General features: G+C 38.8%; 1 protein-coding gene across 3 annotated transcripts in view; it reads right to left on the bottom strand.

The window, feature by feature from the left end:
* The window catches only part of cep44 (centrosomal protein 44), a 63,683-nt gene that overhangs the window by 21,357 nt on the left and 23,661 nt on the right, over positions 1-18,665 (bottom strand). For 2 of the 3 annotated variants that reach the window (XM_048595396.1, XM_020529074.2), the window contains exons 4-5: positions 17,021-17,167; positions 14,573-14,680 (exon numbers count right to left, since the gene is read on the bottom strand). In XM_048595396.1, the coding sequence (XP_048451353.1) occupies positions 14,573-14,680; positions 17,021-17,167 (255 nt within the window). The remainder of the gene's footprint in view (positions 1-14,572; positions 14,681-17,020; positions 17,168-18,665) is intronic. The other variant, XM_048595395.1, reaches the window with a different exon arrangement.

Consider the following 18,665-nt stretch of genomic DNA (forward strand, 5'->3'; position numbering starts at 1 on the left):
GAGGCTTTTTCCCAGGTTGGAGGGGTCAATTACTAGGGGACGCAGGCTCAAGGTGCCGGGGCTGGGGGAGTTTAAGAGATGTGCGAGGCACGTTTTTCACAGAAAGGGTAATAAGTGCCTGGAATGTGCTACCAGAGGAGGTGGTGGAAGAGACACAACAGCTGCATTCAAGAAGCACCTGGACAAATACAAGAATTGGAAGGGAATACAGGGATATGGATCCTGTAAGTGAAGACAGTTTTAATATGGAAGGGCAAAATGGATCAGTGCAGATTTGGAGGGCCAAAGGGCATGTTCCTGTGCTGTAATGTTCTTTGTTCACTGTTTTTGAGGGATGTTTAAATCCCAAAGCTCCTACGGGATCAGTGACCGAAGCTTTCTTGGTGATCTCTACATTAGCCATTGGTTGCGCCATTCGTCTTTTCCATCCAAACTAGCTTCATTCACGGATTCACAAAGCTTCAGGAAGACTGGAATGATTTAAGTCAGCTATTTGGTAGGTTCTGAAGGTGTGTCATCCAACGGCAGTTTTGGGTTAGCATCAATGCAATCAAACTTCTTAGCTCAGTGCCTCAGAGCTGGGCTGTTAGACAGCCACTGAGAGCCATTATATGCAAGGGTGTCACTGATTATTTGCATCGGTTTTTGAGGAACACATTCATTGTTTCTAGACTCTCCTTAAAGACCAGAGAAAAATGAGAAAAGGCTGAGCAGTTTCTGAAGAGAATTCCCACATGTGGAGGCCAGGTGTCTGAAAGCATATTCCAAAGGGATGAGACACCTCTGGTGAAGAGGGGAGCGTGTATCTCATGCTAGACAAGGCATAGTGTTTAGTTACTGTATGGTAATGCTGAACTCAGGCTCTGGGGCATGGGTTTGAATTTCATTGTGGCAAGGGGTGAAACTTAAATTCAACAAAAATCTGGAATTAAAAGCTAATCCAATGGCAACCGTGCAATTATTAGTATTGTTGTAAAAATCCATTTGGTTCACTAATGTCCTTTAGGGAAGGAAATTTTGTTTTTAATTTATTAACGGGATGAGGGTGTCGCTGGCTAGGCAGCATTTATTGCCCATCCTGAGTCAACCACTTTGCTGTGGGTCTGAAGTCACATGTAGGCCAGACCAGGTAAAGATGGCAGTTTCCTTCCCTAAAGGACATCAGTGAACCAAATGGGTTTTTCTGACAATTGACAATGGATTCATGGTTATCATTAGATTCTTAATTCCAGATATTTTATTGAATTCAAACTCCACCATCTGCCGTGGCGAGATTCAAACCTGGGTCCCCAGAATATTATCTGGGTCTCTGCTGCCCTTGCCTGGTCTGGCCTACACATGACTCCTGACCAACTGCCCTTTGAAATGGCTCAGAAATGCACTCAGTTTCAGAACAATAGGGAACAGACAGTAAATGCTGGCCTAACTACAACTGCCCATATACCATGAACGAATAAAAATACGGAATGAATCAGTCTCTGATGGTTTTTACATCTATCAGTTTCCACACATTCATAAATAGGAAAAGTATGGATTTCCTAATCGTGATCTTAATAAGGAAGGACTACTCCCTCAACCCCATTCCAGCCTCACCAAGTAGAAAACAGTCAGAACATAAAACATAGAACAGTACAGCACAGTACAGGCCCTTCGGCCCACAATGTTGTGCCGAACTTTTACCCTAAATCTAAGGCCTATCTAACCTCCACCCCTACTTATACTATCATCCATATGCGTATCTAATAGCCGCTTAAATGCCCCTAATGAAGCCGACTCCACTACCCTCTCCGGCAATGCATTCCACGCCCCTACCAGTCTCTGAGTAAAGAACCTACCTCTGACGTCTCCCCAATATCTACCTCCTTTCACTTTAAAACTATGTCCCCTCGTAAAAGCTACCTCCACCCTAGGAAAAAGTCTCTGGCTGTCTACTCTATCTATACCTCTGATCATTTTGTACACCTCTATCAAGTCACCTCTCATCCTTCGTCGTTCTAAAGAGAAAAGCCCTAGCTCTCTCAACCTTTCCTCGTAAGACCTTCCCTCCATTCCAGGCAACATCCTGGTAAATGTCCTCTGCAGCTTTTCCAACGCTTCCACATCTTTCCTGTAATGAGGTGACCAGAACTGGACACAATACACCAGATGCGGCCGAACCAGGCTTTTGTATAGCTGGAGCATAACTTCATGGCTCTTGAACTCAATCCCTCTATTAATGAAAGCTAACACACCATACGCCTTCTTAACAACTTTATCCACCTGCGTGGCAGCTTTCAGGGAACTGTGGACATGAACCCCAAGATCCCTCTGCTCTTCCACACTGCCAAGAATCTTTCTGTTAACCCTGTATTCTGCTTTCAAGTTTGCCCTTCCAAAATGAATCACCTCACACTTTTCAGGGTTAAACTCCATCTGCCACTTCTCAGCCCAGCTCTGCATCCTATCAATGTCCCTTTGTAACCTAGAACAGCCCTCCGCACTGTCCACAACGTGACCCACCTTCACATCGTCCGCGAAGTATGAAACAAATATATTTGCAGAAGTAAGAAAGTTGGATTTATTTTGCTTCCACACTGTAGGGGTTCTATGATTCAATACCTAGATGTTTTCTGCTGGACCAGAACAAACTTAACATTACAAACTTAATACAAACAAATTTACAGGCTTTGAATAATTCATTGTAAATTGAAATTTTCTTTGGAAATAAGTTTATATATGCTCCAATAATCTGTTCCTAAATTGTTCAAGTTATGAATAGCAAGATTATGGAGTAGCTTTGATTAATGAATTGATTTTAGTGCTGAATTATGATTTCAAGCTGTGATACAATCATCAGCCACAACTCTACTTTGCCTGCAGAACACCCATGGTCTTAATTTTCTTTCTGCATCACAACAGGAGATCAATCAACATAATGTTTTTGGTACAGCTCAACTAATACAAGTTAGATCTGATTTCTAACACAATAAGCAGGCCACCAAGGCCTTTGGAAACACTTTAGCTCTCACTCTTCCCCAGTAGGCAGCACTCAATGCTTTTATTTACTTTCATGGTGTCTATCCTTGTCATAGCCACAACAAATGCATTGCAGAAAGCAAAGATCAATGGCAAAGAAAAAAGTCAGCAGGGGTTTCAGTAGAATTTATCTTACTTGGTGAGCTTTCATGATCTACAATGTATTACCTACAAAGGTGAGTGCAAGCAGATTTGAAAGTAACTTAACAAAAAGGAAATCAAGATAATGTATAGGAAAAATGTGCAGGGGCTACAAGGAACAGCAGGGGAATGAATTTAATTAGTCAGCTCTTTTAAAGAGTCAGCAACGAACAGATGGGCAAATTGCCACCCTGTGTGCTGCATGAATGGCCACCCTCTCAACAGAGGATGCTGGTGGAAGCAGCCAGAGAGGATTTTGGAAGAAGTCAGTTCAGTCACCGTGACTGAGAACGGGATTGTAGAAGGCCTGATGCTCATGAGGAGGAACAGCATCCAACAGAGGGTGCTGGTGAGAAGTGACCAAGGAGATTCTGGGAGATATTGGCTCAGTCACTATGACTGAAATGGGAATCATAAACATAAGCTTAGCTGTTCAGCTGTTAGTGATTAGTGCCTGGAAAGATACCTAGCAGGAGACATCAAGAAGTGGTCAGCACATAGCGTCCTTGAGACCCTGTGGGAAAAGGAGCAGAAGGATCCTGTGGCATGGTTCCTCATGCAGATTGTCAAAGTTATTTGGCAAAATGCCTCATCACCAGAACTTCCCAAGAAGCACCAATATATTGCTTGCCTGGTGTTGAAAAGGGCACTACCTGTAAGATCCTTTTTATATCCCCACTCCGTCTGTACACTGCCTTTGAAGCTGTTGTGGAGGGGATGAAACTGTTACACATCTCCTTCTGGAAAGTGTCTTTGCAAAGGAAGTCTGGAGACAGATGCAGTAGTTTTTGTCGACGTTCATCTCAAGCAGCCTCATGACTCAAGACTCTGTGCTCTTTGGTTTGTTCGTCAGGACGTACATTGATACAAACATTGACTGTGCCTGGAGGACCATCAACCCGGTAAAAAACGCTCAAAAATGGAGGTGGTGTTGGTTGTTTTGATAAGGTAGACAAGTTCCCAGGACCTGATGGGATCTATCCCAAAATGCTGAGGGAGGCAGTAAGGATATTGCTAGGGCCTCTTTAGTCACATGAGAGGTCTCAGAGGATTGGAGAATAGCCAATGTTGTTCCTTTGTTTAAGAAGGTCAACAGGGACCAGGTAGGAAATTGTAAGCTGGTAAGCCTTATGTCAGTGATAGGGAAATTATTGGAGAAGATTCTTAGGGACAGGATTTACTTGCATTTGGAAAAACGTGGACTTATTAGCAATGGGCAGCATAGCTTTCTGCAGGGAAGGTCGAGTCTCATAAACTTGACTGATTTTTTTTGAGAACCATTTTTTGACAAAGATCATTGATGAGGGCAGAGCAGTAGATGTTGCCTCTATGGATTTTAGCAAGTTCTTTGACAAGGTCCATCATGCAGACCGATTCAAAAGGTGAAGTCAAATTGGAACTACAGTAAGATGGTAAGATGGACACAAAGCTGGCTCAGTCATAGAAGACAGAGACTAGCAGTGGAAGCATGTTTTTCTGACTGGAGATCTGAGACCAGTGGTGTTACACAGCGATCAATGCTGGGAATCACGTCATTATATATACACACACATACACATAAATAAAAATGGTTTGAGGAGAATGTAGATGGCCTCATTAGTAAGTCTGCAAACGACACAAGGATTGGGAGAGCTGCGGATAGCAAGGAGGACTGCCAAAGGATATAGCAGGATGTAGACAGGCTGTAGAATTGGATGGAGAAATGGCAGATGGAGTTACATCCGGACAAATGTGAGGTGACGTATTTTGGGAGATGTAACGCGGGGGGCAGGGGGTGGGGTGGGTGGGGAGTATACAATAAATGGTAGAACCCTTAGTAGCATCAACATAGATAGGAATCAAGGCGTACAGATCCACAATTCTCTGAAAGCAGCAAAAGGTTGTCAAGAATGCATATGGCATGCCTGCCTTCGTTGGTTGGGGTATCGAGTATTAGAACTGGCAAGTCATGATGCAGCTGTAGGGAACTTTAGTTAGACCATATTGTGTACAGTTCTATTTGCTACACTACCAGTAGAATGTGGAGGCTTTGGAGAAGGTGCAGAAATGATTTACCGGGATGTTGCTTGCTTTAGAGGGAATTAGCTAAGAGGATAGATGGGATAAACTTGGTTAATTTTCACTTGAACAGTCGAAGGATAAGGGACAACCTGATAGAAGTTAGCAAATTTATGACAGACATGGATAGAATGGATAGTACGAGTCTTTATCCCCGAGCTAGAAATGCCAATTATTAGGAGACATAGGTTTAAGATAAAAGGTGGTAAGTGTAAAAGAGATGTGAGAGGCAGGTTTTTTTTTATACAGAGGGTGGTAAGTGCCTGGAATGCACTGCCAGAGGAGGCAGTGGAGGCATTTGGAATAGCAATGTTTAAGAGGCAACTTGACAGATAATATGAATTGGCAGGGAATAGAGGGATACAGATAGCATAGAGGTTTTTAAGTTTAGAAAGGCATATATCAGCACAGACTTAGTGGGCTGAAAGGCCTGTTCTTGCGCTGTTCTGTTCTTTGTTCTTCATATGATTCTATGATCTTAAATACAATGAAGCAAATTTCTACTGAGAAGTTTCATTTTCATGAGCTTGTCTTTCTAAAATAATTTAATGTGAATAATGCTATATACATTTTAAAATATATACAGTATAAATATAAAATATATATATTGAAAAAAGTACAGAATGTTTGCTGACATTTCTTGCTTGTCACGGCATGTATTGCAAAGTAAAACAGCAAGAAACAGAACTAAATTGACCAGGGGCTGTAAGAAAGTCTAGAAATCAATTGTAAGATTTTTAAGGACTGTAAACAAAGTGTTCATTAGGTTAAGTAGCATTTATGAAAGGAGAAACAGAGTTAACATTTTAGGTTGTGACATTTCATCAAAAATGGTGTAAATGTTACTAATATAACAGGTTTTAAATGAATCAAGAGAGATGGGAGAAGTGATGGGGAAGAAAGAACACAAAGAATTGAACAATAGAAGGCAGGAGAGATCTAAAGACAAAAAGGATGATGATGCAAGGCACAGATGGAGTTTTAATAGGACATGTGAAGAAAGAAAAGATGTATTTAGCCATTTTGCAAGTGGGGATAATAGAACCCACTATTAGTACTTTACCTGTTGCCTGAAAACAAAAGAGAAGCAGTAATGATCTGGAAATGTTGATGCTGAGTCCAGAAAACAGAAGTGAGTAAGCGCAAATTAAGTTACTTTTCCTCCAGCTTCATTGGAACAATGTAGAAGGTCAAATACAGAGAAATCAGAGTGGGGCAGAAGATTAAAATTGAAAAATAACCTGAAGCTCATACTTGCAGGGTCAGTAGAGGTGTTCAAAAAAACAATCACACAATCTGCATTTGATCTCCACAAAGCATAGGAGTCCCCAGCATATGCAGTGAATGTCTTGTGCTATCAGCTGAAAGAAATACAGGTAAATTAATGTCTCATCTAACATGTTTTTGCTGCCTTGTAAGGTGGAATGGGACAAGGTGAAATGGCCAGTGATGGAGCACCTGCACTTAAATGGAAAGGTACAATGGAAATGGAACCAAGTATTTGTATGACAGAAGAGTGGACAATGATTTTGTGAATTTTTACAACGGTACTTTACAAAAAAACAGTGTAGGAGAACATACTATAACAGAAATGATAAGGTGAACCATCCAGAATCATTCAAAGTACTTACCAAAAAAGTTGTGCTGGCTGTTTACTGTCTATGCCCTAACCCACCTCAAGCCTGTCAGCTATATGCTCAAAGTAGAGTTTGTAACATTAAAAAAAAATTTAAAAATTGCATATTTTCTTATAGTGATCATACAAACTCATAAGGTCTTATGCCCAAGTATTTTTGTCAATGAGGCCTTACTTCCTAAAATGTGCTGGCTCATAAGTTTATCTAAAGCAGTTCTCTGTCACTAAACTGAGGTGACAGGACGATGAGAATGCTTTTCAGTGTGTGCAACATTCTGCCATCCTCACTTATAACATTTGAGATTTTGTTTTGAAAATAATTTGAAAACAAATTAGAATACAAATTTAGCAAATTTGCAGGGTAAGGTTCACATCAAAACTGCATTCAGCTTTTAACTTTCTATAGTGTAAGTCTAGCAAAGGGAGGCATGCATTGTCTGCACTTTGGGGGTGAAGATTTGATATTCTAAAATGTTTATAGTTAACGTAAATATTTAATTGGGTGTTTGAAAGCTACTTCACCCCTTTCTACATCTCCTTCTGAATTATCACCTGCCAAAACTTTATAACAATTTTTCAGTGTTGCCACATCAAACTATCCTAACAAAATCTATTCTGGCAGAATTTACAATCTCCCCAACATTGTGCATTTATAAAGTACTTTTAAAGTAGTTCATCATATTTTAATCATCAAAAATTAACAGCAGGGCCACAGGAAGAAAGTTTTTATTCTCACCCCACATTTGCTCCTTTTGGCAAACACTCAGAATGTATGTTCCCTGGTCTTCGATCATCTTATGAGTGGGAATAGTTTCTCCCTATCTACTCTGTCCAGACTCTTCATGATTTTGAACACTTCTATCAAATCTCTTCTTAGCCTTCTCCACTCAAAAGAAAATACTCCCAACTTCTCCATTCTATCCTCATAACTGGAGTTACTAGTAAAACACTTCTGTAATCTCTCCAATGCATTCACATCCTTCCTGAAGTGTAACACCCACACTGTACACAAGACTCCAATGAGGTCTAACTAGTATCCTGTGTAACTTCATCATAACCTCTTGCTCTTGTTCTCTTTACACCTATTAATGAAGGCTAGAATATTGTATGTTTTATTAACTGCTCTCTCTACCTGTCTGTCACCTTTAATAATTAAAAATATGCATGTACATCCAGGTGTCCATGCTCCTGCATATCCTTTATAATAGTATCCTTTAGTTTATACTGTCTGTCCATATTCTTTCTACAAAAGAGTATCACCTCACACTTCATATTGAACTTCATCTGTCAGCTGTCTGCCCTCTCCAACTAGTTGTTAATGTCCCTTTTAAGTTCTACTATCCTCCTCACAGTTTACAATGCTCCCAAGTTTTGTATCATCCACAAACTTTGAAACTGCACCCTGTACATCAAGGTGAAGATCATTTGCATATATCAGAAAAAGCATCCTAATACTTATGCCTAGGAATACAACTATAGACCTTTCTCTAGCTCAAAAAATACCTATTAATCATTACAGAGATAAGGTCTAGACCCGAAACGTCAGCTTTCCTGCTCCCCTGATGCTGCTTGGCCTGCTGTGTTCATCTAGCTCTACACCTTGTTATCTCTTATTAATCATTACTTTTATTTCCTATCATGAAATCAACTTTATGTCTAAGTCATTAGTTATAATTTTTCTCACAAATCCTGTGTACACTGTATGGAACACCTTCTGGAAGTCCATGTACACCACATCAACAGCAATGCTATTATCAACCCTCTGTTACTTCCTCAATGAATCTCCAGCCACTTTGTTGGACACAATTTTCCCTTAGGAAATGCATGTTAGCTCTTCCAAATTAACCTTCTTCTTTCGTGTGACTGTTAGTCCTATTCCATGTAATTTTTTCTAAAATTTTTTCCCCATTTAAACTGACTGGACTATAATTTTGGGGCTTATGTTTACAAACTATTTTGAACAATGGTGCGATGTTTACAATTCTCCAATCCCTCAATACAACCTGAGTCCAGTGAAGATTGAAAGATTATTGTCAGCATCTCTGCAATTGTCACTTTCAGTTCCTTCAACGTGCTTTGAGGCATTTCAACCAGTATTGGTAGTAAGTCAGTTTATCAGCTTATCCCATACCTCGTCTTATCAATTTTAAACTGTTCTAGTGATCAAGTTGCCTCCTCTGTCTGAGTGGTCTCCTCAACTCATAGGGAAAGAGAGATACAAAGTACTCTTTGAACACCTCTGTCATGTCACCTACCTCCATCTGTAAAACACCTCTTTGGTCCCTAAATCAATCCTAATCCTCCTCTTACCACCCTCCTACTATCTGTGCATGTAAAAGACTTTGGGATGTTAGATTCCTTTCTTTTCTCATAATCCCTTTTTGCTTCTATTATTTACTTTTGCAGCTCCATCTGAACTTTATGCATTCAACTCAGTTCTCCACTGTATTCACTACCTGCCACCTATCATAACCACACTTTTCTTCTTTAACTTTTCCATCTCCATTGTCATCCAGGAACCTCAGGATTTGTTTTCTATACACTTCCCTTTTAAGGGAACATACCTCACCTGTATCCCACCAATCTTCATTTTGAAGGTAGTCCATTATTCAGCTACTGTCTTTCCCACCAATTTTTGGTTCCAGTTTATTCAGCCCAGCCGAAGTCAGCTCTCCATCAGTTGAGTTTTTAAAAAATTCTTAACAGGATGAGGGTATCATTGGTTAGGCCAGCATTCATTGCGCATTCCTAATTGCCCAGAAGGCAGCTTAGGATGAACCACATAGCTGTGGGTATGGAATCTCATATAGGTCAGACCAGGTAAGGATGAGAGTTTCTTTCCCAAAAGGACATTAGTGATCTGGATGGGTTTTTCCCTGCAATTGACAATGGTTTCATGGTCATCATTAGACTTCCAGATTAAAATTCCAGACTTTTATTGAATTCAAATTCCACCATGGCAGGATTTGAACCCAGGTCCCCAGAACATTATCTGTGTCTCCAGTCTAGAAATAAGTCCACTAAGTTATCACCTCTCTTTATTCTTCCTCTACACAATTGCTCATTGTCATTTTCAACTATCATCATAAACCTTGGTGACACAATGGTCACTGTCTACACATTCCTCCATGTACACGTGTTCTGCCTTGACCCATCTCATTCCCAAGAACCAGGTCAACAGCACCTCATTTCTTGTTGGAGTGGACACATAATGCAGTAGGAAATTCTCCTGAACACAATCTAAGAATGTTTGCCCCTTGCTGTTGTTTACACCATCATTATTTCAGTCTATATTCAGGTAACTAAAATCCCCCACTGTAACTGCACTAAGATGTGTGCACCTAACTATACTTTCCGTGTAGATTTGATCCCCTACATCCTTTCCACTAATGGATGGTCTATGGATTACATTGAGTAATGTAATTGCATCCTTTATGTTCCTTTGTGGCAGCCAAATGGATTCTGTATTTGGACTCTCCACGAGATCCTCTCTCCATCACTCTTGTGCTCTCCTTACCCAAAAGTACTACCCCTCCTTCTTTTTATCCCTATCTATCTTTTTGAACACCTTGTAATCAGGATTCTTTGTCACCTAGTTCAGCTCTTCTTTGATCCAGGTTTCTGTTATATCCATAATATTATAATCCCACATGGAATTCTTTGCTGGTAACTCAATTTCATTAACTGTAATTTGTATGTTCACATACACACAGCCCTGGTTATATAAAACAATTTATGGAAAATTAATTTATAGCTCTTTAAATCTATTTTTTAGGGAGATTCCCTCAATATTCTTCTTTGGTTTCCACACCCCTGCTGAACTAGTTTAAACCCTCCCCAACAGTGCTAGGCCCCACAAGGAACTCAGTTCCAGCTCTGTTGAGCACAACCCATCTGGCTTATGCTGGTCACACCTCCCCCAGAGCCAGTTCTAATGTCACAGGAATCGAAAGCCCTCTTTTACAATCCCTGCTGATGGTACAACAGGATAAATTAGGTTCCAGAATCAAATATGGAATGATAGATCATATTTTGCTGTCATTTAAATTTAACATGGCAGTCTTTCATTGAAACATAAGCACACAAGGCTGCAGTTTGTTTTAAAAATAAAATTGAACTTCACTTCACAAATGAAATAGAAGAAAATAAACCAAGTTATTGACATATAACACTTTGAAAGATTTCAAAGTCCTAGCTACTCCCCAACACCATCAGCTAGTTAAAAATCCATTAAAGAAATCTTCCCTTTCAAATTTGTATTTTTGACTAAACTGCTACTTCTCAGTTCCAGTCCTGAGAGCTGTGAGGTTTGTGTCCTTTGATCACTCACACGGGGAGATTAGATTTCTTAATAACCTGTGGAGTTCTAAGTAAACACTCCTAGTCTGGAAATTTCACCAGCTACGCTCTTCCACCAAGGTAACTTATTTCCTTCACTGCTCTGGACAATCTCCTTTTTTTAAGGAGACCAGACATTTTAAAAATTCTTTCATGGGATGCAGACATCACTGGCTAGGTCAGCATTTATTGCCCAATCCTAATTGCCCATACAGCCGATGCTCTGACCCTAATCTCCTTCAAACTGTCCGAAACCTTTTGAACCAAATTTTGAAAATCCTTGCTCACCCTGGACTCTACTAAGCTAACGGCTTGATGTTTTCTCTCTCTGATCATAAAGCCCCAGAATATAACAAATCTCAATTAGCACTCCAGCAGGCACATACTGGTTTAAAATTACAGTTCTGGAAAGATTAATTTAGTTCATTTTTAAGTTCTATCACAAAAATATATCAACATCCATATGATACTAGTTTAAAATCCAAACTGTTTAAAAACATATATACGCAAGTCACACAGCTTTCATCACACATTCCTCCTGTACTATCTTTTTAGCCATGCATTAATTTGTCTTATTTCCCTATTTCTGCACTAACTTGCAAGTAGCACTGTTGGTAACCCAGAGATTACTACTCTAAGGTTCTGTTTGCTAATTTTCTAACCTAAGCTCCCTAAATTCTGACTGCAGGACAATTTCCCTCTCCATAACTTTGTCACTGGTTCAAACATGGACCATGACCTCTAACAATTCACTCTCCCAAAGAAGAATGTTCTGCAGCTGTTCTGTAACCTCCATGACTTTTGCAGCAGGAAGGCAACGTACATTCTAAACTTGTGTTGATGGCCAAAGAAATGCCTACCTGCTCCTTTAACTAAAGAATTCTCCATCACTTCTGCACTACTATTCACCTTCCTCCCCTCTTGTACCACCTTTCAGGAACCATCGCCTTTACCAATATCCAGAATGGAATACCAGTTAGTGCACAGGATCACTGTGGGAAGTCCTGCACTGCTAGCCTGTTTCTTCTGGACTGCCTGGCAGACATCCATTCCCTATCTGCTTGCTTACCCATAACTTATGGTATGACCACTTCTCTTCACATACTACCCATATAGTTCACTGCCTCACATATGTAACTCAGTGATTCCAGCTGCCACTCAAGTTCCGAAACTTGTTGCTCCTGTGGAGCTGCTGACACTTCCTGCACAGGGATACGTATAGCACAGACAAAGTGTTCACAATTCTCAAATGCCACAGGATGGGCATTCTGATTGGTCAACATGCCCTGCTTACTTCTAACTTAGTTTAACTTTACTTATGTTAACCTTTTGTATTGTTTACTATAAACTACAGGTTATTAAGAAATAGATACTCCTCACCCTTAACACAAATCAGCTCCTTCTCAAGTGTCTGACTTGCCAGTATAGCTCTGCAAATATGGGGGTGACGTGTGAAAGGCTCTTCACATAAATTAACTGAGCTTTGGATAAATTTAAGTTGATAAATTGTGAAAGGTGGAGGACTATCCAAGAATAGAAAACTCTGGAGGCAACAAAGACATGGAAGACAATTTCAGGAGCCAATAGCTGAAACAGGAGCACAGACAGGCAATGTAAAGGAGGCAGGACCAGGCAGTTTTGGTGAAGAACAGGATACGAGGATGGAAGCTCAGCACAGGGTCATATAAAAGTCTTCCAAAGTGTTTCCTTCTCCATACTATTTTGCTATGCTACAAATTTCCTTCATTTTCCATTTCAGATATCTCCCTAACATCCTCTTCCACAGTATTGCCAAAGCATAAAGTAGTGCTGCTGTTCTGCTGTAACTTCTAACTCACAGCGGGTAACACCACTGTAGATCCAAATGGAAATATGTGCATGAAAAATCCTACAGAAAAGATTGAATTTGATTTAAAGACGACAACACAGCACAAGATTATGCTTTGCAAGATCAAAAAATAGCTGTAGCATCTGTGCAATACAAATAAAGTGTGCCAAAAAAAACATAGTCCTGTTTATTTTAACGCAATCAAATACAGGCAGTTCTGCTATAATGCATTTTGTTAACGTGAGTTGGCTGTTATGCGACTGATGAATAGTGGATGCTGTTTTGATAACGCGAGCTTTCTGCTGCACAGATATAGCGATTTCCCTATAATGCAATTTTCTATGGTGGCTTTCTATTGTGCAAGGTCACACAAGAACGCAACTATCACGTTATAGGAGAACAACCTGTAAACCTGAAAAGCAATGCAACAAATAAAAAATAGATTTAAAAAGTTACAAATTAATTTTCCATAAATTATTTTAAATCTGTTAAAATCATGCTTTTCTTCAAGTTTGTAATTTGAGTTTCGAAACCCGAAAACTAAAATTTCAATTTTTAATCATAGCCTCAAATGTTCTGTCACACGTTAGGAGGCTAACTTTTTTGTGTGATTAATCATTGCCTCAGGGCCATCTTCAACAACGCCAGATTTATTTGTATACTTCAATAACTGTTCTTAAATGTAAAATAAAAGAACTACAGGTTGTTCTCCTACAACGTGATAGTTGCGTTTTTGTGTGACCTCATGCTATAGAAAACCGCCACAGAAAATTGGGTTATAGGGAAATCGCTACGCCTGAACAGCAGAAAGTTCATGGTATCCAAACAGCGTCCACTATTCATCAATTACATTACAGCCAATTCGCATTAACAAAAGACACCTTAAAGCAAAACTACCTGTGTTATAAATACAAGCAATGTAATTATACCAGACAGAAATTGATAAAATTATTGGACATGTTAATTAAAGACAAGGCAAGGTGGTTTCAAATGAAGATTGAAATAATCAAGGACACTGAAAATATCAGTACTAAAGTAAGTGGAAATCAACATTTATACCACTTAATTGGTGGTTTCCCCTCACATTGATGTTTTTGTGAATTGTCCTGTTCAATGATAAGCAAAAAGCTTTAACAAAATGTGATTCTTTTTTTTCAGCAATACTCATGTTCAATACTACAAATCAAGTGACATTGATTCTATCGGGTACAGAGATAATAAAGGGAGCACATAACTTTAAGTTAACAAAAAGACTCAAAGAGAAGGATTGAAATAGTTTTCTTCCATGGTGTAATAAAGATATGAAATTCTCTGGCAGAAGTCACTGTTGAAACAGTCCATAAACTGCTTTAAACGACAGTGTAATGCTAGAAATTACAAGATGCATGACCAAGAAGATCAGTGAAAATGGATAAGATTCATGACATTAAGCACACGATGGGTTTGAAGGAACAAATGCAGTTTCCATACTGTAAAAGCGTTTGCCGCTAACTAAAATGCTGGCTTTGCCTACATTCCATGAAAGTATAAAGAAAAAAATGCAGTTAGGTACTTACTGGTACATTTGGTTCAGATGGCAAGATATCAGGAATTAGTGATGCACATTTAAATCGTGACTGAATTTTTACAGGACAATTTGAATTCTTATTTGATAGTGCCTTGACCTGAATTACACAAAATAAGAAAATCAAATTATTTTCTCATGATTAAAATCTTACTATACTAAAATTACTGCTCCACATATTAACAGGATGGTTAATATTATAAAATTACTTATTTTATGAGTGAAACAGAAGTACTTGCTATATAAAGTTGTTGGATAAATCTAGTATTTGTCCCATCCTGATTCTCCTCCAGAAATTCAGAACAATATTTCAGCGCAAGAAAAATTGTTAGTCATATATTACACTCTATTTCCTAATATACCTCAACATGGCTATGTTTTCAGAACAGCTCAGTAATACTTGAAGAGTTCAAACTATTTTGTTCAAATTGTCCATAAATGCAGCAAGGTTTCACATGTTAATCTGCAGAATATATAATACGTGATCATCTTATCTCCCAGCAAAACAATCATATAATACAAATATTGAAAGATGTCAGCCACAATTTTAAATCCTCCGGCTGCTACAAACAAGGTAAACGGACAGGGAAACAGTCAAATGGGAAACTTATTTTTCCCAAAAATATACTTTATTCATAAAAATTATAAAAAGTACAGTACCATTTCCACCTAAATCATAAGAATTTACAGTAATATTCAACTTGTCTCCATACAGTACGCATGTCTGACTGAATAGTTATAATCGTCAGAATGCTTACAATGTATATTTGACATAAGGGTACGATCAAAACAGCTCAGTTAGGAGACCATTCGACTGAAAATCTAGAGGCCCCTGATTCAATCCTGGGTTTCAGCAGTGATTAAATTTAAAGGTGATCGAGGGTAATGGGGAGAAGGCAGGAGAATGGGGTTGAGAAATATATGTCAGCCATGATCGAATGGTGTGGCAGACTCGATGAATTGAATGGCCTAATTCCACTTCTATGTCTTATGTTCTTATACAGCTCAAGAGCAAATCATTTAAAATCGAAACGTTGGGAAGTGCAACAGAAATAAACTTTTCTCAATGCACCATGTTGCACTCTGAGATGCCTCAGTACAATTTCAATATTTTTTGTATTCACAGTCTACATATTCCCTATCAGGCATATACCCCAAGGAGTCAATACAGTGTAAATCTGAAGGAACATAGCAGGTCAGGCAGCATCAGAGGAGAAGGAGAGTCAACGTTTCGGGCCTAAACCCTTCATCAGGACTCTATTAAGAAGGGTCTAGGCCCAAAACGTTGACTCTCCTGCTCCTCTGCTGCTGTCTGACCTGCTGTGCTCCTCCAGCTCCACATTGTATCGACTCTGACACCAGTATCTGCAGTTTTTGCTATCTGCAATATACCCAAGGAGTTCTGCAGTTTCCGGTCCTCCAGCACAGAATAGGCGAAAGACTTTACACAGTGAGCTTTCGGTCTCCACAGTGGCTGCCCCAAACTTCACCACCCCACAGCATGTAGTCCTGGACCTTGGAACGTGCCATTGTGCAACACTCAGTTCAGGGCAACTCTTTGGATTGGAAAACTAGCAAGTATCACACAGTCCAAGGAGTGTACTTAACCAAGTTGATGGTTCTTCTGAGGTGCAGCTGATGTTTATCTAGGTTTGCATCCCTGGGAACAGTCCCACAGAAAACATTTTAAGTCCTACGTCACAAAGATGCTCTCAAGACATAGCCACTCCTTCCTCAGTTCAATCTAACTATAATGCACATATAAATTGCAGGCTACAGGTACACCCAGCCCAAGCCTGGATAACCCCATTTAAAAACATAGATCAGTTTCAGATTGCATCAGAAGAAGCCAATCTACTATTTTAAGCAAAAGCCCAATTAGGGAAGCAGCGATGGCTTCCCTGCCAGGCCCAATTTGTCCTTTCTCATCTTGGAGGAGCCAGAGTTAATTCTGCATACTTTAGGGAGATTTTGTTGTCAACCAGTGCACCTCTCTTGTGAAACAAGTGACATAGAGTTACATCAACAATGTAAGAGAAAATCAAGTACAAATCTTGAAATGTAAACCTGTACAACGCAGCAGATAAAATAAGGACTTTGCCACATCTATTTAGTTCAACAGTTTTCAGTTCCTGAAAAAATTTCAGTAATTTACTTAAATGTTTTCCTCCTTGACAGCTCAGCGGCTTAAAACAATAAGCAGCTGAACTGTAAAGACCAGGATGTCTCCAGCTTGTTCCTCAGTTTGTGGTGAATTAGACAATATCAGTTAGGCTGGTGATCAAGATGTTGATATTGGCTTCAGTCTGGTTTGGTTGAAGAATGGGCAAAGTAAGCACCTTGGGCTTCTGCTCCTCATGGCAAAACAATAGAAATTTAACTAGAATACACATTTACTTTCTGAAAATTCATTACTTTCAAATTCTTACTTGCCAAGTACCTTGTGGAGGCTGCTCAGCTCCTTATGCCTTTTCGTTACAAAGTTTATTATGTCACAGGATAACTGCATCTTTCTTTCTGCAAACCCATAGTGTAGAAACTGATCCTTTAACAGTAATGGTTTGTAGTGGAACTGGTCACGTAGAAGCTACAAAAAAAAACAACAGAATGTAAGCATTATACATTGAAATAAAATTATTAACCAGTTCACTATTTTAAAGAGAGAACAGGTGTTTAAATTAGAATTTTAGGACTTCATTCAGCTATATTTCTGCACGTTAAAGAAACAAATTTAAAATCTTAGAGATAGTAAGAACTTCCGATGCTGGAGTCAGAGATAACACAGTGTGGAGCTGGATGAACACAGCAGGCCAGGCAGCATCAGAGGAGCAGGAAAGTTGACGTTGCGAGTCGGGACCCTTCTTCAGAAAAAAATTTTAAATCTTTGTAGTTTAAATTTGTTATTCAAGTATTTGAAAGAAAAAAACCAGCATTAAAACATGAAAATGCATACGAAAGCAGAACAGACGGCAAATCTAAAACTAAATGTAAGTAATGGTTCCAGATTAAATATTTATTGTCTTTGGCACATATTGTTTATCATTAGATTTTATATTTTACAAACATGCATTTGGGACGTACATGAGAAACTTACCAGAACAAAGGCTCTTCTATTTTTTAAACGTGTTATATATTAAACATCCATTCTGACAAAAACAGATTAGTTTCTGGGAATATGTATCAAAACAGTGAAGCCTTATTTTATTCTGCAAACATTAGGTATATTTTGCAAAATAGTTCAAATGATCTGACACCAAAGAAATTTACCTTTAGATTGAAAAATTATATGCAGTTTTATCATAGTAGACTGTTGAATCGGTTACTGTGGTAATGACATCAACATTTTGTTTTTATTTAGCAATACTCAAAAGTAATAAGCCTTTACAATAAATATAAGCTATTATACAGGTTGATTTAGATTTATTTAAGAGAAAGACCACAAATGAAAGATAATAAATGCAAATGAAATACGCTAACTAAATCTATAATAAAACAAAATACGGTGCTTCTTGACTTACGTACTATAAATATTGGATTCTGTACAGCTCAGTGGTGCATGCTTTCAACTACCATCTAAAGCTTATAATTCATGCTTGAACTGAAGCTACTGAACTCAAAAAGACAGACCTCAATGGAAGATTATGTTCACATTGCCATGGAGCCTTTTATCACAATTTATTAAGGACCATTTGGAGATAGAGAAAATGTAATATATGTTGATTGAAAGTAAATTTAAAATCATAAAAAAAACTAAGAAGTAGATACAAACAAAATGCTGTTCAACGTGCTTATGATGGAGAAAAGCAAGATATGAAAATATGTTCTGGAGGATAAATAAAAATGTGGAGGAAGAAATATATAAAGTTATGGATACAGATGAATCCATTCTAACCTTGGGTTGCAATCAAAATAAAGCTGTTTCTTCAACCAGTAGAAACGTTTTTTCTCAATTGTTACAATCTAAACCTCTCAGAATTTTGAAATCTTATGTTAGATTCGCCATTGTAAGCTCCTCTTACTGTGTAAAACAGCCAAAAGGTTGTACAAAAACAAAGTTGCTGGAAAAGCTCAGCAGGTCTGGCAGC

The sequence above is a fragment of the Rhincodon typus genome, chromosome 3, assembly GCF_021869965.1.
Source record: "Rhincodon typus isolate 14 chromosome 3, sRhiTyp1.1, whole genome shotgun sequence".
NCBI classification, from domain to species: domain Eukaryota; kingdom Metazoa; phylum Chordata; class Chondrichthyes; order Orectolobiformes; family Rhincodontidae; genus Rhincodon; species Rhincodon typus.